Source organism: Megalobrama amblycephala, linkage group LG13 (genome assembly GCF_018812025.1).
Source record: "Megalobrama amblycephala isolate DHTTF-2021 linkage group LG13, ASM1881202v1, whole genome shotgun sequence".
NCBI lineage: Eukaryota > Metazoa > Chordata > Actinopteri > Cypriniformes > Xenocyprididae > Megalobrama > Megalobrama amblycephala.
The window spans coordinates 17,068,706-17,089,625 of record NC_063056.1 but is presented as its reverse complement, the minus strand read 5'-3'; the positions used below and the strand labels follow the sequence as shown (position 1 = coordinate 17,089,625).

Genomic DNA, 20,920 nt, shown 5'->3' with positions numbered 1-20,920 from the left:
AATAGCAGCAAAAGTGTTTTGCAATACAGCATGAACACAATAAGTACATTCCACTTAATTTTTGATGTGAGTACATAGTAGTTAAAGGGTTAGTTCACAAAAAAATGAAAATTATGTCATTAATTACTCACCCTCATGTCGTTCTATACCCGTAAGACCTTCGTTTATCTTCGGAACACAAATTAAGATATTTTTGATGAAATCCAATGGAGCTCCAAAAGTCATGTGATTTCAGTAAACAAGGCTTCGTTATGTCATAAGTGTTTTGAAATTTCAATAGTTCAAACTATGTTCATCTAAATGGACATAAATTCCCACACTCCACAACACAGGACAATTCTGAGGCACCAGGTTTTCAGACGTGACCAATAAAGGTTGTATGACCTAGTGAACCTTTGACCTGCGAATTCTCCCCATGCAGTGTTTCAAATAACCTTTCCGTATGATACTTCCTGTCATGTGAGACACAGAGCTTCACACTGGGCCTGTCGCTCAAATCCCATGACCTCATCTTGACATTTTAAATTTGATTCTTCTCAGTCCAACACACCGATTGCTGAAATACCCAACAGAACTGGGCGATGTGAGACATTTTCCAATAAAGGCAATACAGGAAGACTGCTGTCTCAGTGGAATATCCTTTAGGCATGTGCATGTTGCAGAGGGACCATTTGTCTTCATCACAATGTAAATTGTCTGCCTAAACTTTCAGTTTAGGATGATTTATAACCATGTTGAATAGGCAGCCATGGGGTTTAAAGACTCCACAAGATGGGCTCTGGTTCATCCTGAATGAAAGAAATACATGTCTCTGGTTATATGGTAGGTGGTCACCTCAGTCAACTTTTGGCAAATCCCCCACACATTCCATCCCTCTAAATTTAACCCCAATTACTTAATTTCACCAATTTTTCCAATTACCCTTCTAATTGGGAAAGCACTTTCTTGTGTTCCAACCTCTGGATGAAGTACAGAGGAACACTTTTGACCTTATCAAAAACATTTACTTGATCATCTCAGGATTCATTATCTTAAATCATAAAGATAAAAAAACTGGGGATAAAATAAAACAAATACCTCAGGACGCCCAAGTCTGCATTTTGTTGATGTGTGAGCAAAACCTTTGAAGGGTGAACAGAAACACCTCTCACTTTCAAACACAACTTTTCACAGCAGTAGTGTGTTTTGATATCTTGCATGACTAAGTTACATTAATTCAAGTAGAGACATAAAGCTCCATGGGAGACAAAGTGTGGGCCAGAGAAGGAAAGGAGGCTTGTCTCTCCAAGTTCTCAGAACTAGTGGTTCATTATTTCTTTAAAAAGCCCTTATTAAGCTATTTTAAAGGTTCCTAATTTTGTTTTGGAGGTCTCCTACAATAGGTTTACATGCATCCATAGGCCAAAAAACACTTTAATTTTCTCATAATATACTTTGCACATCACCTCAGAGTCTGAAAATGGTATATTTGAAGATTCAGTCTCTCTAAACCCTTCCTTTCTGAAAGCCTACTCTGCTCTGATTGGTCAGATGGCCTAGACTGTTGTCATTGGTCTACCGATTACAACGCATGTCGGAAGCAAAACGGCCATTACCACCTCTGAATTTCAGCTCCCAGAGGCTTCCTCAGTGCTTAATACACAGTGATACGAACGATGGTGTTGGTTTTCCCGTATCAATTCCAGTGCAAGTCCTCATCTTTTTGAAGTGCATTCAAAGTGGATTTGCAGCGCTAAAAACTGTCTTCTTAAAATGTTGAAAAAACAAACCAAACTCTTCCAGACCTCAATTACAGTGTTTGAGGGCATGAATTAGACTTTGCTCATGAGCAGCCAAAGAAGACTGGCTGGCATTATGTAAATTTGTTACATTGTTACATAGGTATGTAACAGGAAGTGAGACTGGAATTGCTGACGATTCGTTTCAGCAGTTCAGAATCCATTCTTTCTTTGAGGAGGCAATAACTTTATTTGTTGTGCACTTTTTAAAACTTAGCATTTTACATTCACAAACAACTATATTACACATTACATGAAAGGTAATATTTGAAAAAGCACAATTAAAAGTAACTCCAAGACCTTTCAATCTCCCTTTCAATAACTTATGACTATGAGAATGTACATGATGTTTGCAAATGAAGAGCAATAAATATGATATTAAAAAGGTTACATCTCAGCTAAATTGGTGAATATTTGCAACATCAATTTGACACTTTTCTCTAAACTCAAGATCACTGCTCTCAAAACAATTAACATGGTGATCTGAACACTTTGTAATTGTCCTAGATTAATTGCAAATTTTTATCCATTTCATATATAAATTACAAATCATATGCATAATTTTCTCAAAACATTCTGTACAAATGTGTTCACAACAGTTCACACAGCCAACTAAAATTTGAATATATCAGGGGGAAAAAACGCAGCTCTTTTTATTGATGTTACAAAAATCACAAACATTTATGTACCATATTTCCAAACACAGCAAACAGAACTCTGTAATTTGTCATATTCTCAATTGCACATGGAATGATATCAGATATCAATATCAGTCCCCAAACTGGTATCTGATGGGTTTAAAAAAAAAAAAAAAAAAAAAAAAAAAAAAAAAAAATATATATATATATATATATATATATATATATATATATATATATATATATATATATATTCTAATTGTTCACACAGCTATCAAATTACATTAACTATAAAAACTATTTTCAAACGTAACAAACACTATTATACAAATAAAAAAGGATAAGAATGATCATGAGAAGGGGGAAAGAAAGAAAAAGGCGTAAGAGTGGAAGGTGGTGGAGTGAGTTGAAGAATGGGTGTAATGAGTGGGAGAGGAAGAGTGAAACAGAAGAGGAGGGGAGATTTAAGGAAAAAAGAGGGCATAGGAAGAGTAGAATGGGGAAAAGGAAAGAGAGAAGAAATGAGAAAAGTGGAGGGCATTGGTGTAGTGGAAAGAATAAGAGGTGAAATTGTAAGAAGACATGAGCAGAAAGAAAGGGGACAGCAGGATGGAAGAGGAGTGAAGAGATGTAGAAGGTACAGACTTTCAAATGAAATGACATCCTAGTTGACCATGTAATAAATCATGGCCTCTTCTTGAGAGAAGCTATAAACAGACCCAAAGTGTTCCTATACCATTACACTTCTATATTTATGAGTATTGTACTATTAACCCTTAAATGCATACCTCGGGTCTTTAGTGACCCGGGACGTCATTCACTACCCTCCTCCTCGTTCATTTTTTAAAGTTAGACATCAACCTTCTTGGTATTCCTCAATCAAATCATAAAAAAAAATCATAAAATTATAAAAGAATGCCTATTTTTGTATTCATTTTTTGTAAAAAATTGTATAGGGTCGCAAACGACCCGAGGTATGTATGAGTGTACGTATATTTTTTTTGCACAACAATTGAATCTTAGATGACGGAATAAGTGCAATTCACCTTTATTCCACAAGGTGGCAATGTCTGATACACAATGCTGAAGTGACGACACATTCAGACAGAAAACGAAATAATAAGAAAAACATGAAATGGCTCAGCGATTTACTGCAGAGCAAGTACTGAACGCAATGAAATATGACAGTAACTGTTACTGGATGGATCTGGTGAAGCTGTTAGCGATCGAAATATCGATTTTGAAGATGTTGAAAATTATATAGTTTTGAGAATACGTTTGAGATCGCGAATGGGCTCATATTCGTGACCTCAAACATAAAACTAGCCCATTATTTGCTGAATTTACTGGGAAATGAGTTCTGATGAGGACAGTGATGATGGCATAAAACATCTGCTCAAACGGAGCCCTTTCAAGCTCCAAAAGGTAACAAAATACGATTTATTTTATTCTTCTGTAATTGTTACTGTAATATCAGAGGAGTTTTATATTATCACGACAGGTAAGTTAGAGGTCCTTCCATGTTGGATATAGATCCGGGTCAATAAAGACCCGAATATGTAAGAATGATTGGCGAAACAGTCACGCATTTAAGGGTTATTATGATTGGTAGAATTTACTTTTAAAGGGGTCATGAATTGAGAATTCAACTTTTCCTTGAGCTTTTGATATGTTAGAGGTCATCGTACTATAAGAATATCCTGTAAGTTTCAAAACTGAAAACTCCCTTGTTAGTCCAATAAAAGCTTTTATTGACACCCGGCCCAGTGAATGACTGATCTTGGAATGTGTTTAACATGAAACGCTGCCTCCACAGAAGAATTCTTCATCATTGCAACGTCAGCCCCGTCCACTGGCATGTTAGTGAGATGACGAGGAGAGAAGAGCGACACAGGACTAAAAATAATAAATAACATTATCTTTCAAAGGATCATAATGCTAGGAATATGGTTATTTATTTTCAACAATGTGAATGTCTCAGTTGAGCTTTATTTATTTGTATTCATACATTTCAGTGTGAATTCTTTGGTTAATCAATCGTATTTTGGCACTGGCTTTGCAAACAGACTTTTACGATATGGACTCGACAGTAATGCAACAACATGGAAGTAACTCAATTGTAATGACTGATCTAATATGTAATGTTTCATGTACAGTCAGATGTTTTTTTTGTCTATGTGTCAGTAAATCAAACCAGTGACAAAACTGTCAACTTCACATTTTTTTCTCTTATAGGATGAAAATAATCTGTTATTTAAATGGTGATTAAATTATAGAAAGTGATCAAAGAACGCTCCCTTTACAATCGCTAGAGCTGTCAATCAAACAACGCTCGCTGGAGCTGTCAATTAAACAACACAAGCTTATCAGTGATTACGTTCTGGACTTGTGCCAAAACTCCCATTTTATTCAACAAATCTCTTAGTTATATCATATTTGCACTGTTAGTTTTGATGAAAGCATTCATTAGTGTGCAGAAATTGAGTTGCAATGACGAGATCACTGCTTTCATGCACTCAACAACATGTCTGTGTTCGGCTACAATGTTCATCACTGGAACCTTTCATGCCGCGATCTAAATATAATGCTATAGATTAAAGTGCAATGCTATAATCAACACTTTTCTTGGTTAATTAACCTTGAGAGCTGTTATAGTAAAAACAGGCTAAAAAGAGAGGGTAATACTTAGCTATATGATATTGCAAAGATGTTAGCCAATCACAGCAGTGGGCGTTTACACTGAAGTCTCACAGCAGACATGCTCCTTAAAACAGAGCGTTCAAATCAGAGGGCTAAAATCAGGATAGGAAAAATGCCTTTTATTTCTAAATTGACATTTTTTCATGTAAAAAGCATACTACAATTATAAGTGCACCCCAGGAGACATTATAAAACAATAAAACAACATAGTTCATGACCCTTTTAATAAATGCATTACCAGAAAATAAAAATACACTGCTTCATTATGCAGTAAAGTTGAACTGTTTGGCTTAAGAGTGCATTTAGTCGGCTGTGTTAATTGTTTTGAGAGCAGTGACCTGAGTTTGGAGAAAAACTGAAATTTAGTTTGCATTGTACCTTTCTTCTTTTCATGCAAAGATTACATTTAATGAAAAGTTCATGGAAAATGAGCCTGTGGATTTGTTTGTTCTGTGTTATATTTGAAACAGTAGGGGTTAATTCTCATCTTGCATGCCACTTTTAAGTATTCACAGAACTGAAGGAATACTTCAGTCAATTATTATTGAATCAGTCAATTACACCTAGTTGGCCACACTTATTATTCTGGTTATCCTCCTGTTAACAGCATTATCTTTCATTCTCAGATGATAATCAAGTTTGTATAGAAGATCTGACATAACTTGCCATAGCAAATGTCCATGTCATCTAAGTGTTTACTTCAAAAGTCAGGTCTATTACAATTTTTTACAATCTCTATGACCCATTTCTCAATAATTAGATCACTAAATTAGGTCTCAATTGTTAGGTCAATAATTAGGTCACAGCTGTGAGCACAGCAGTTTATGTGGGCTAAACTGATACTTTTCCATTGATTTGCACAAAATGCATTCATTAATTTCTCACTTAGACACAAACACTGCCAAAAATCTACCTAAAGGCAGTTTGCATGTTTAACAAACATGTTTAACTTAAAGGTGCCATCGAATTGAAAATTGAATTTACCTCGGCATAGTTGAATAACAAGAGTTCAGTACATGGAAATGACATACAGTGAGTCTCAAACTCCATAGTTTCCTCCTTCTTATATAAATCTCATTTGTTTAAAAGACCTCCGAAGAACAGGCGAATCTCAACATAACACCGACTGTTACGTAACAGTCGGGATGTATGCCACCAATATTTGCATATGCCAGCCCATGTTCCCAACATTATGAAAGGCATTACACAAGGGCAGCCAGTATTAACGTCTGGATGTGCACAGCTGAATCATCAGACTAAGTAAGCAAGCAAGGACAATAGCGAAAAATGGCAGATGGAGCAATAATAACTGACATGATCCATGATAACATGATATTTTTAGTGATATTTGTAAATTGTCTTTCTAAATGTTTCGTTAGCATGTTGTTAATGTACTGTTAAATGTGGTTAAAGTTACCATTGTTTCTTACTGTATTCACAGAGACAAGAGCCGTCGCTATTTTCATTTTTAAACACTTGCAGTCTGTATAATGCATAAACACAACTTCATTCTTTATAAATCTCTCCAATAGTGTAGCATTAGCCGTTAGCCACGGAGCATATAGCCTCAAACTCATTCAGAATCAAATGCGCGCGAGCAATTAAAGGGCCAGCAGCATGAATCGGTGCATAGTTAATGATGCCCCAAAATAGGCAGTTAAAAAAATGAATTTAAAAAAATCTATGGGGTATTTTGAGCTGCAACTTTACAGACACATTCAGGGGACACCTTAGACTTATATTACATCTTGTAAAAAAAAAACTATGAAAACAATTATATGTAGCTGAACACCTACACAGGTGTTAGTTTTTCATTTTCTTTACCATATACAAAAGCAGACAACTGAGGAATAGTTTTGTACTGCAATGTAAGGGCCACGTAACATATGTAGTGAATTCTAAACTGTAGAAAAATGTTTACAAAGAAAACATTGTATAATGATTGTTAGTGTGTTTTGGGTTATTGTTTTATGATTAACAAAGTGTTATGGAAGAATGACTTGATTTGAGACATGTTTGAAGTGTTTTAATGCATTTTGAATGTGAAATTTACTATTATGTGAAGCTTCAAGAACCGTGTGAAGAGTTTTGAAAAGGTGACCTAAGTATTGAGAAATGTGTCCTAGCGAAAGAACTGACAGCAAAATGGGACACTGGATATTAAATAACTAGATAGGTAGATGTAGATAGATGGCTCAAATGATTTTAACAATTTGTAAATGCCCCTTTTTGTACCCAGCATAAAAAAACAGACAATACACGTGTCTCCTCTGTAGACACAGTGTTTTACAAGCCCTTGGTGTGATTTGCACCATTCGGTCTGTCCACCTCCACCTGGCAGTCACATCAAGTGTATTGTTACCTCTGTGCAGACATCTTCCCAAAGCCCTGGGAGTGCTTGAGAACATGACATAAGCTAAACCCATTTCCATTTCAGGGAATAGTCCTGTTGTAAAACTTATTCAGGATGTCCAAGCTGCCTTTCTCCCCATACAGTGACCAAGGTTATGCACCATTTGGAGATTCCTGGTTTTAAATTGATGTGGCAAACAGGAAGGAGAATCAAATATTAATGTATATATAATTAAAACAATAGAAATTTAAAGAAAATAAAGAAAGTTTCATTTTGAATGGGAAAAACAAAGAAAATATGGTTGGCTTGACTGAACCTTAATTGAATTTCAAAAGACTTGAAGTAGATAGATAGATAGATAGATAGATAGATAGATAGATAGATAGATAGATAGATAGATAGATAGATAGATAGATAGATGGATGGATGGATGGATGGATGGATGGATGGATGGATGGATGGATGGATGGATGGATGATGATGATTGATTGATTGATTGATTGATTGATTGATTGATTGATTGATTGATTGATTGATTGATTGATTGATTGATTGACTCATGGCATGAATCCTGTTGGCCACATGCATCCCTTATACACACATTACAGTAAACTTCCAGGAATTCTGCAACACCCAGTGAAGGTCTTGTCCTATTCTACACATGACTGGAGTTTACAGATGGAATCATCTCCACCTGTGGCTGAGAGGAAGAGTGCAGCCCTGTAGCTGCCAAGACTACACACTGTCTGAGGAATTTTTTGGACAGCCAGGGAAGACAGCTCCTAGGTTCAAACCATCATCAGCCCCAGGTTTTCCCAAGACTGCCATGGGCACAATTCAGAGTTGTCAGCAGTGTTTGAGATGGATATCGCCTGCCAAGGCTACGGCTACGAACATAATAATGAACTCTTTTTTACAGAACCGTAAGTTTCTTCTCTACTCTGACCCATGAAATCATCTTTGATTTATAAAGTAATGTGACAGCGTGCACTGAGGGATTATGCTGCAGCGCTGCAGACATCTTTAAGTGCTCAGTCTAGACTTTGACTATGTGGCTACTTCATCCTGCTTACATTGTATATGTTATAAACAAAACACAGCTCCATGGCAATCCTCCTTTCTGATACAGCTTGAAAATAATCGTTCTATTCATCCCTCATCAGCTGCTGATGAAATAGCGTAATGAAGGCCAAGTAAGGTCCTTGTGCGTAAGAACAGTCTCAGGAATTCCCCTACTCACTATACTAACAGATGCCAGAGTTAGAGAGAGAGAGAAAAAAAACAGATTCATCAGGTCATATATTTATTTTTCAAGGACATGATGCTTACAAAGGAAACAGCATGTTGGATACGCATTATAAAGTATTTTCTTTTATTTGGCACAAACACAAAAGTGCTTTATGACAATACTGCTTTAGTAAAAGCCCTCATTAATTACAATCTATAGTTTATTGTAACACAAAGCAACTTTACTCATCATCACATGTTGGCACTTTGATATATGATTCAAATCATTAACTTAAACATTTGGTAAACCATAAAATAATGCTGGTAAGAGCTTTTCCAGGAAATTAAGGTTTGGCATCACTGGAAAAGCTGGACATTGATGGAAGACATAAGATTGTGTGAAATAATAACAATCACTAGAGGCATCTGTCCCTCATTTTTGTGCAAATGTTCCTGTGTCACTTTCTGGAGAATTTGCATAGCAATGTGATTTTGGCACGTGCTGAAATTGCATAGATTGTGTGGAACTGTCAATTAATTTGATAGGACAATTCAAAACATTTAACTGAACCAGCATTCGATACTTTCATATTACAAATATTTTGTATAAAAAATCATGTAAGAAAGTTATAAACCTTAGTATAGTATAAATAGACTGGTCGTCCCTCCATGTAATACTTATAATAACACAGGTTCATCACCCTTCTTGTCAATGAATAACTTATCCCTAGATTTGCCTTTTATTGCTGTCATCACAGAGACAAATCCAGCTTCTTAATTTCACATTTTGGTCAGATAGGCAAGTCTTAAAGAGATACATTTCCTCATATTTATTGAAAATAGAGAATCTTTGGTGGCAGAGCAAAAAATAAACAAGTCTATATAAAAGGCAATAAAATACACAATGCAAATACAAAGTACAGCACAATCAAAAAAAATACTCAGAAGTTCTGTTTTGGATTTCAGTCTAAAAATGTATACATAATATATTTTATATATATAAAACAAACTAAAGGAAAAATCATAAATTACTTAAGAAAAAAAAAAACGAGTCTCATCCGACACTCACACAATGCAAACATCACCACTGAGGTATTTTGTTCCTTAAAGATCTATATCAAGCATTATGCATATTGAGAGTGAACGTGAAAGTGCAAAGAATACTAAAACATCAAGAGTGTCAAAGCTCACATATTACAATGTGTTTCATTTATCACTGCAAAGGAATATCCTTATTAACAGTCACAGCAGCAATGATGTCTCTTTACGGCGTCACTTCCTGTCACCTGCGGAGAGCCCGCCTTCAGATAGCAGTCTGAGATTGTTTTTAATGTAAACGTAGAAAGGATAAAGGCCACTGGGAAATACTATACATCAAGAACCATGTCGTACTGTTGTCCTTTCTTCCTCTTGCCACACTTCATAATGAGGACAGCGTACAAAGTCAAGAACACGACCCAGTAGCTGGCATACGCAATTGCGCCGATTATCAAAACAATTTTTTCCGACTCTGGGAAGGGCTTTCTGGTCTCTTGGATTACTGTATAAATAATGCCAACAAAAAGAATGCTGAACCAAACTGAGATTGGAATAAGTCCAATAAAGTTCACCACGACGGTCTTCCTTCCAGACGTTCCCCAACCGGATTTGTTTATGGTGGCTATTGCGAACATCTTTGCCGGCAGCAGACTTGACATGTATAACACTGAGTAGAAGGACATGAAGACCATGACGATGTTTCCACGGAGGCAGCTGGCAAACGAAGACTTGATGAGCGCCACAACCTGGACGATCAGCAGGAATAGAAGGATGTTCCAGATCCTGCCCTGGTAGAAGAGCTGGATCGCAGTGGCGATGAGGAAGAAGGGGAAGAAGCCGGTGATGACGGCCTCGTAGGTCATCCACAAGTGGTGTTTGTGAAACCACATGGAGTTGTAAAGCCACTCTCTGAAATAGGATTTACTCCAGCGGGTCTGCTGGTTGAGCCAGCGCAGGTAGGTGATGGGCGTCTCGGTCATGCACTTGGAGCGGGCGGTGTATTTTGTAGCATAGCCCAGGCTCAGGACTCGATTGGTCAGGTGGCGGTCATCGCCAAAACTGCAGTGGCTTCCCATGAACGTCTGATTGTACCAGTCCTCCAGGAACTCATGAAGAAGGGAGTTCCTGTACATTCCCAGTGGCCCGCTGATACATTGAACGCAGCCGAAATATGACTGGCAAGCTCTTTCGATGTTGAACGCCATCCAATACCTTACACTGCTGAGGAAGGAGACCCATGATTCATATTTGTTCAGAATCTGGAGGGACAGATTAACAAAGAGAATTTGAAATCAAAGGGCCTGTAGTTCAACATATACAATGTCACATGTACCGGTATGTCTTGGTCATCAGCCACATTGATGTATATGCTATGTTTGGAAATAGTACAGAATGTAGAGTGAAACACTAAAGAACCGTGAGAACCCATCTGAGATCTAAAGGTTCTTTGTACAGGATGTCTAGTAATACGCATTTCTGTTGACATCTGAACACAGCAAAGTGGTGTGGGAATATTTAAGTACTGTGAACAATCAATTCACCCTTCTCCACCCCAAAAAAAAAAAAAAAAAATGGGTGGATGGGTGGGTGGCTGGGGAAAACCCCTGAATTTTACAGAGATTTTTTCAGTCCATGTAACTTTACTGAAGTTTTATACTGTATGTAACCTACAAACAGTGTGTTTACAGTAACTCAAGTATAATAGAAAATTAATAAAAGAAATGACATTTAATATCAAAGGAAACATTCAGATATTCCTCATATGGATATTATACAATAGCTCCAAATTTATTTGAAAAAAATTTAATTTGATAAAATGTGACCCTGGACCACAAAACCAGTCATAAGAGACCATTTTTTGAAACTGACATTTATACATCACCGAAAGCCGAATAAATAAGCCATTGATGTATGGTTTGTTAGGATAGGAAAAAATATTTTGCCGAGATACAACTATTTGAAAATCTGGAATCTGAGGGTGCAAAAAAATCAAAATATTGAGAAAATCGCCTTTAAAGTTGTCCAAATAAAGTCCTTAGCAATGCATATAACTTACAAAAATTTTTATATATTTACGGTAGGAGAAATATCTTCATGGAACATGATCTTTACTTAATGTCCTAATGATTTTTTGGCATAAAAGGAAAACAATACAATGTATTGTTGGCTATTCCTACAAATAAACCCGTGCAACTTATGACTGGTTTTGTGGTCCAGGGTCACAAATACCAAAACCAAGTGGAATCTACAAACAAATAATGCTAGACTTCTCAGAACAAGCAGCTAATTTTTTCAGTTACTTTCCCAAGATGATTTTTAGTATATGTCTAACTATCTATATATGACATATCAAAGTCATATAAAGTCATAAATATAAGTCTCCATATCAAAGTTTTGATTGTCAAACATAATACCATATTTAGACTCTAGAATTTTGAAGTAAATGAAAAAATGCCTATATGCTGTATATCATGTAAATGTTTGATGCTGTAGAGTGATATACCTGTACATCTCCGCCTACTCCTCCAACCATGGGGTCTTCTTCCAGAACCTTCACCATCTCCACTGAGGAGGCTGGGTCCAACATGGTGTCTGAATCACATACCTGCATCCAACACAATATAGTTACATCAGTAAAGGACACACACTAATTAGTGAAGGCTTTTGTTTTTAAACTCTGTTCTTTTTCCTTAAAATATTACCATTCTGAACAAAATGTTCTCAGAAAAATCAGTGATTGCACCACATATACTGAGGCATTGTTCAACAAGATACAAGATGCCTAATAGCATCATTGATGTGACGTGTTCCTTTTTAAGAGATTTATCTTTGCTGCAAATATTATTATCTTCCATAATCACATGCATATACAGATTGTCTTTGTTTGAGTGGTCACAATGAATCAAAAGTGCTGCTAAATATGCTGGGAAAAGTATATCAGTCTGTCCCGGAGGTCATCTTAATCATTAAGTTCTGGCTTACATAGTCAGTTATAGAGCAAAAAAATGTAGGCTCATCAAACACAAGGACACACTGTTCAAATATCGATTTGAAGATTTGGTTAAGTGTTCTAACATTGAAACTTCAAGCAAGCATTGCCCAAATGTTCTCTTGCTTTTTCCAGAGAAAGTCGTGTATGCCACTTTGTTTTTACAACTAAACCCCATAGTGAGACTAACCACAAGCCAGGTAGCAAGATCAGTGATAAGTTAAACACAATTAGGGCTCTACACTCAGAGCAAAGGTCGGGGATCTCATTGGAACCAGGTGGCATGTGGATAAAATAACATTGTTCAGTCTACAAGGGAGCCCTTACATGATTATCAATGAATGACAGCTACGGGTTTACTGGGCATTCACACAAAATGCTTACTTAAATAATAATAAAAAAAGGTTTAACACCAAGAATGATAGCTATAATGATATATATATTAGCGTCCACACCAATGGACGATCACATTCTGTTTATTATAATCATGCTGCCACTTTAAATGCTCAAGCTTTTTTATGATTCATCAGCTGGAAAAAAATAATTCTAAAAATGATTCAAACAATGTTGTTACTCTGTGTGGTCATTGCTATAGTTCTATTGCAGACTTCCTATTCTCATAAAATAAAAAAAAATACAAATAAAACTTTATCTTAACTTTCAGCTATCCTTAACGTTATTGTCATTGGTGTGAACGGGCCTTAAACTCATGCTGTGTGCTTTGCCCCACCCTCAGGGCTTTTTCTGATTGGTCCAGTGCTTTGAAACTGACAAACTGACTTTGAAGCTGCGTTAAATGTCAAATGTTTATCCCTTTCTTGACATGGTGTCTTAAAAATGTGCCGTTCATGCGTCAAACAGCCAAATATGTCTCTGTAGCACATATTTATATAGAAAAACAATTAAAAAACGCAACTGTCTGAACCAGCCCTCAGATGTTCATCTAGAGCTTGAATCTTTCTTACGTCATAATTGATTGCACAATTGTTTGTATTACATAAGAGGACATTTGATCACTAGTTTTGCCGATAAATCTTCAGAAAGACATTTTGTAGCAAATAGTTTGAACAAAAGTAAATATCCTCATGTAGCATTCTACCAAAAAGCCACAGAAAGTCTGTTTGTAATATGAAAACACATGTATACAGCTGTTCTCAACAGTTTGCACCATTATAAAATTCTCTTTTGGTTGTAGCTTGTAAAAATTCAGGAGCGGGAATTACATGTTTAGAATAAACTGCTAGAATACTAGAATAAACTAGATGAGTCCTTGGTGGTTTAATGTATTTATTTGACTTATTTATGAACATATATTTATGTGACATGTTCCCTTGAGCAAGATGACCTCTCAATGTCATGAGCTAATAGTATGTTCTCTGAGATGGCATGGAAAATACCAGCGATCTGTTCTGGAAGTGTCAGAAATAGCCCCGGAATATGCAAACGATTTCCCACAGAAGTCCCTCAATGAACAGCATCAGTGTTAACCAGGAATGTACTTTCCTCACTCTACATGCTTCAGCCTAGCATCCACTTAAGAAGTCACAAAAGCTTCTTTGTACAATTTGCCCCCATGTACTTGGCTAGGCAAGGCTTGAGCCGCCTGAGAGAGATAGACTCACCTGTACGTAGTCGACACTTCTTCCCAGGGCTTTGAAGGCGGTGTACATGACCTCCCTCTTCCCGCCCCACTTCTGCATGATGCACACACATTTATTGTTGAGAACCAGGCGAGAAATGTGCTGCAAGCTCTCGGCGTACAATTCTTTGGTTTCGTCCGGTCCTTTCTGGTGATAGTTGCTTTTCCAAACGTAGGTGGCTACCTTGTCCCGGCCCATGATGTCCCGAAAGATCTCCATCATGTAGCAGTCATCATCATTGTTCCCGTCGATAACCATAATGACCTTTATCCCAGGGTAGGTGAGCCTCTTCACAGATATTAAGCACTTTTTCAGATAGTTGGGGTCTTCCTGATAGGCTGCGATGCAAAGGGCCAGTGACTTGTTGAGTTTGATCGGTGTTTCCAGGGAGCGTCTCATGTTCCTGTGTTCCAGCAGAGCAAAAAAGCTCTGGATTATGAGGTGAATGACTAGAATTGCTCCATAAAGACCAAAGGACAAATAGTTGCCTGCAGTCGTTATGAGCTTATACCCCATGATATAAGCAGTAGAGATTCCCACCAGCAGCGAAATGCCGAACATTGTCGTCCCAACAATCCTTAAGTAGGTGATTGCTTTATCACATCTCATCTGAAAACAACAATAGGACATTAAGGGGTGAATAATCATGATTTTGATTGAACAAAATGAACAAAAAAATAAAAAATTCTCAGTCTTTTCAATGAAAGTCAGTGTGGTCCAGAGTTGTTTTGGACCCCATTGACTTTAATTGTTCCTCAAAATATCTTCTTTTGTGTTTTGCATAAGAACAAAACTCACACAGGTTTGGAACGACATGAGGGTGAGTAAACAATGACAACATCTTCATTCTTGGCTGAACCTTCCCTTTACGAACAGCTTCATGGACAGTACTCATAAATGAAATTAAAGCAGATGTGTGGACAGTTTTGTGGTGGCAATGACAGATTGTTGCTTATATACAAGCATAGAATACATGCATCTGTTCTTGCTGCATAAGCAGCAGTATATTTCAGACAGCATCATATTTCTTCCTCTTTCCTCCTCTTCTGAAGCAGTCTCTATGACCATTTGTTCCAAGTTGCCTAACTAATGCAGTTCCCCATCTGCTTGGCAGACGTGACTATGCAGCACCACCCTCTGACATCATCTGTTTATATCTCCGTGGGAACGCATGAACAGTGAAATTTAGATTTCAGAGGGCTGCACTAAAGACCCTCTGTCTTATAACTCCTGAAGACGGCCATTGTATTAATGATGGCGTCTTGTTTTATCGACTCTCGCCACTCAAATCTCGTTTTTTCTTTGATTTTATCCCTCCTGGTTTAGATTATACAGCGGTTCTGGCCTGGGAGAGAGGCTGATATGATGGACTACAGCACAGTGTGAACCTAACTGGCACGTGTCGCAGCCTTTAACGTCATCCTGCATGTTTACAAGGCCCTCCGGACCCTCAAAAACCCCACCTTATCCAACAGACACGTGCAAGCCTGTTGGATTAAGGGGAGCATGTGGTGTTAATGTCTCAAACGCCTATACTACTCTTGGGGTATCCCTAAACCTGCTTTCATGTCTTGTTTAAACTCTAGATGAACCTGAAAGGCTCATTTGAAATTTCTAAGACTGCTGAAAAGACTGAATGTTGCCCACACCTAAAAGGCCACTAAAGCTAATCACGTCATACGGGATTATCAGAAGCATCACTGTCTTTGTGAATGGCATCATTCCTCATGTTTACACAAAATTGGTGTGGGCTTTGTGTCTCCAATGATGAATGTTCAGGGTTTACATGTGCAGATTGCCTCGTCTTGTTGTGAATGGAGATGTGCGTCCTAGTAGATAATCCCTTTGATGAAGTGGTCCTGTGTGAAACATTTGCCTTCAATAGATTTTGTTTGACTGAATGAAATATGGTAATTTGCAGCACAGGCCCATTCACACCAAAGACGATAACTATAGCCATAAAGTTTTTAATAATCATTCTAATTCAATGAGAATAGGGAAGTTCACACCACAACTATAACGATAACAACACACAGAGGAATGATATAATTGGAATCACTTTAATTTTCCAGCTAATGACCGATAAAAACATTGACAGCCAATCAGGCTTAGGAGCGTACACTAAACAGAACATTATCATCCATTGGAGTGGATGGATATCGTCGTCTTTGTTATTATCATTCTGAAATAACAGTGTATATCGTGTATATTATCTGGCCATGATCCAACAGAGCAGGGAGGAGATACAGAGTGTCAAGGATCACTGAGAGTTGAATCATCCTCAATGGAGAAAACTGTAACTCCAGCTTTGAAGGTAGATGAAATATTGCCGTGCAAGAAAAGTACATTTGCACTAGCCAAAAGGGACCCAGGCCTCCTGAACACAACCAGAAAATTACTTTGCTTGACTCTTATATATCTGAATATTATTCATCTAGAGAGGATTTTTACACTATGCCTGAACGTAGGGGGAGGAAGATCGTGTAACTTAATGGGGACAGAGGATTTGTTCATCTTTATCCTCAGATTTGGATGAGCCTCCTTTAGACAAAGCTTTATTTGAAACACAATAACTCTTGAATGGCCACCAAGAACAGTTGTTATGCAGCAGGAAATCCATGGCTCATAGCTTAATACTTCTTTTAGGGGAATTGGGTAAAAAAAAAGTAGGAGATAATTTTAACTTAGCAATGGATTCTGTGAACGTTGTCTTCTAAAATTAGCAAAAACTACTTTGGTGGTCTTTTGATCCTGTATTCATAAACCGTCATATGGTTTAAATATTAAATTATAAACAAATCCACAACATTATATAATAAGATATAAAATAATTTTAAATTAGAAACAATTAGAGTACTTGAAAGAGAAAGATAGCTTTCAAAGATTTTAACTCTATAGCTAATCGGTTTTCCCATCAAATAAGTTGTTTCACTGAAATTGTGTTGGTGGGAATTTTGGCATTGCGACAAAGCTAGAGACACTGCCTTGTTGCTCGTACTGTCCTTCTGAGATACCCCAGTGTATTCTCAAGCACTGGAAGAAGCTTCTGCTTCTCCTAAGTGGGTGGTTCTGAGGTGGTGGGGAATCTAGGAACTTGGGGAACTGCCACAGCCTCCTCCCAAAGGATCTATCCAACCACTAGCACTGAGACACATCCATCACTCTGCCACGGCTCTGTGGTGTGGCCTTGTCAGACATTATGGCCGCCATGTTGCCTGCTGTTCAGGCTGCTGCCACTAGGCTTAGTGCTAAATTCTGCCTTCAGCCCGGTTTCCACCTTTCAGAAACCTCACTGTACCTCACCTTCAGTCCTAAAGAAATACCTAATGGTTGAGACAGTCAGAAGAAATAATGTGGCATTTCCACAAGCTGTAATAAGTGCCTTGAGGGCTAACCGCAATTAGGTTATTGTATGAACTTTGGCCACCATAAGTCCCCTGGACTTGACACAAATTCTTTTACTTGTGCTAGACTGTGTGGTGAACAGCTGGGTCTTATCCCAGGTACATGGCCAAGGTCGAAGCTTTATGACCTCCAACTTCAATGACACAACCACACACCCTGCACATTTACAACAGGCAGTATCTGCAAATGCTGAGGAAGTTTAGCATCAAATTATAACAAAATAGTATTTTGAAGGTAAAAACATTATTTAAACTGGCTTTCATTTTGAAGTAGAATTAAACTGCCTTGTGCCTAATATGACCAGTGCCTCATAATATGAAAACTCTGTTAACGACTGTAAAGACACATAATGAGAGAACATGTCAGCATGTAAATGTTTGGGAAACATCTGCAAAACTAGCATTTTAAGGATGAATTCATGTATTTTTAAGCAGGGTGCAAATTATGGTGGCAATTGGAGGGTCTGACCCCCCTAATTAAGGCTTGAACCCCCCTAAGAAAGTCAAAACAAAAGCATGCATTCTTAAAACATACAAGTGTATGGATGGACGTTTCAGTAGCCTGTTCAAACAACCGCACAATTAGATTACGAGTTAAAGGCGAACAGAAGCCGCGTTCGCTTGAAGAGGTTACCATGGCGATAGTAGACTGCTCTTGCGCTTCCCGTTAGGCTCAGTTTTGGGAGCTACGTTAATTGTTTTTTTAATACACATACCTATCACTTTATGATAGGCTACAAGTTTTGTTTTAAAAGTATTTTAGAAATAGGGATGCCAAAACACAATTCATTTTGCGCGATTCGAACCTAAAAAGACTGTCCCCTGAATTATACTGAGAGAAAAATGGCATTTGTATAAAAATTTAGTGCTTAGTTTATATTATTTCACTTGTATTACATGGTGACTCCCGAGAGAGCCTACTGAAAAGCGTCATTACGCATCATTACTAGCCTGCGTCACCATCAGTTTTACGGCTGCTGCTGGATTGCGCGCAGTATCTGTTCTGTTCTTTTATTGGTCAGAGTGTCCAGATGGTGTTTAATCAGCCTATAGCCCTTGTAGAACTTCAAATACCCAGTAAATGTTGCTCTAAATGTATTAAGTTGATGTTGTTTAGAAGCCTAGCTGTAATCGAGAAAATAATGTAAAAAAACTGTATGAAATCTGTCAGAAAGAGCAGCTGACATGCAGCACAGTAATGCTGTGAAAATAAATAAATAATGCTAGGTGAAAATATTTGATGTTCTTTATCAGCTGTAACGGTCTTGTTACTGAGAAATACGGTGAGAGAAATTAAATACAACCTGTTGGACCTTGGAGAAAAAAATGGCACGTGTAGGTATTGCAAACGCTTATGGCTGAACTCCATTCATTCAGATTTTTCCCCCTCATGATTGTTTAAAATTCCATTACAACATGAAATGCGTGCAAAGATAACTATTAAATAGCAGAACAGTATTATTAAAAAGAATTACACACTGAATAATTCATGGTCTTACCTTGGAGCAGCTATGTGAAGATGTCCCGTACAGGGATGCTGTCTGACGAGACTCTGCACGTTCCAGACACTTTACAAACCTTCCCATACAAGTTTTTGGGCAAGAGAACAGAGGAGACCGACATGGAGCATCTAAAAACTCCTTGCTTCAAATTGCAAAGATGTGCAATATCCACGTTTTCCATATAACGAACGAACATTCAAGTTTCACGCCTCCTCCAATACATCATATATGGTTTTTATCAGTCTGCTGTGATGAGGTCTGTTGGAGCATCTTGGCAGTTCATTCTGACTTTGTCAGTTGATAAAAGATAAAGAAAAAAGTTATCCAACAGTAGTCAATGTTGGTGACTCCAAATGTAATTCATTCAAGTTTTTCCAAGCGCACAGATTTAAGTGGTGAACTGTCCTTTTCTGCGTCTAATTTCTTTCAGACGCTTTAGGTCTATGCTTCCTGTAAGTCATACATTTGTAAGACTCTTTTTTAACCGGGCAGGGTTATGGACTTGTTTTAATAAGGGGGTTGGTTCGGGGGCGAGGAGGAGCGAACATCTAAGAGAAAAAAAGTGCTGCCCATTCAAACTTCCGAAATGGGGGTGGGTATGAGTTTATCAAGCAATTAGCCAAAGAGTCTTCAGCTAAAAAACTGTAAGTTGTAAAGATATTTTTTTTAAAAACAAAAAAACCCAAAAATATATAAAGTAATTAATAACAACAATTTATTTTAAAAAAAGAAGAAGAAGAACCATAAAATGTATTAATTAATGCATTTACAAAATGTATACACTTTTCTTTTTTTTTAAAATAGGTCTTTTAGACAATTGTAGGTATTTCTAAGCTAAAAACACGAATAATCAGTTGATATTTTGGCAATTGTAGCTATAGGTAGAACAGATACCGTTAATAAAACGTGCCTGAGAACTTTTTAATGGTCATTGATTCTCAGTTGCGCTTGTGATTTTGAGGGCAGGCAACGTATTTACCACTAGAGCGCGCCACACAATTCTAAATCTGTTCACATTCACAGCAGTGAAAGTTGGTTTGTAACAGACCTGCTTGTCAGTGATGCAAACTGTAGCGCAGGCCAAAAGCAATGTAACAATGTTTTTGATATATACGTACGACTTTTCTTTTAAAACGTGTACTATTTTCTTTCTTTCTTTCTTTCTTTCTTTCTTTCTTTCTTTCTTTCTTTCTTTCTTTCTTTCTTTCTTATGTCCACTTTTCTTCTTTTAACTAAATCCCTACAAGGTTCAAAAAATGTTTTCTGCCCAGCAGGGACAGCACATGGACTGGCTTTGGTAATGGTCCATTCATGTGAAAAGGCAGTTTCTTATGTGTTAAACTCCAATAAGTTTGTGAGTTTTCGAGTTTCAGTGCTATCAAGTTTTGAGTTTGTAGTACTCGCGCATGTAATTACTCTTAACTTGAAGTACTGAATTAGATAACTCATACATTTTGATTGCAATTAACAGAAGATTTAGTTAATTCATTATTTTTATTTTTTTTTTGCAAATCAAATGAGTTATTTACTTAACTGTTGCCAGAACTCAAAAAACTTAATTTTAACTTTAACTTTAAGTTAAGAAAGTTAAGAAATTTTTGTTTTGTACATTTTTATTGTTCCTTAACTTAAAATATTTGAGTACACTATA

At 37.2% G+C, this 20,920-nt stretch overlaps 1 protein-coding gene across 1 annotated transcript; it reads right to left on the bottom strand.

The window, feature by feature from the left end:
• Positions 1–8,759: 8,759 nt before the first annotated feature.
• has2 (hyaluronan synthase 2) lies at positions 8,760–19,756 on the bottom strand. Its single transcript, XM_048153845.1, has 4 exons — positions 19,267–19,756; positions 14,346–14,972; positions 12,238–12,339; positions 8,760–10,993 (listed from the first exon to the last, which is right to left on the bottom strand). The coding sequence occupies exons 1-4, from the start codon at positions 19,351–19,353 to the stop codon at positions 10,064–10,066; spliced, it is 1,746 nt and encodes a 581-aa protein (XP_048009802.1). The 5' UTR covers positions 19,354–19,756; the 3' UTR covers positions 8,760–10,063.
• Positions 19,757–20,920: the final 1,164 nt, after the last annotated feature.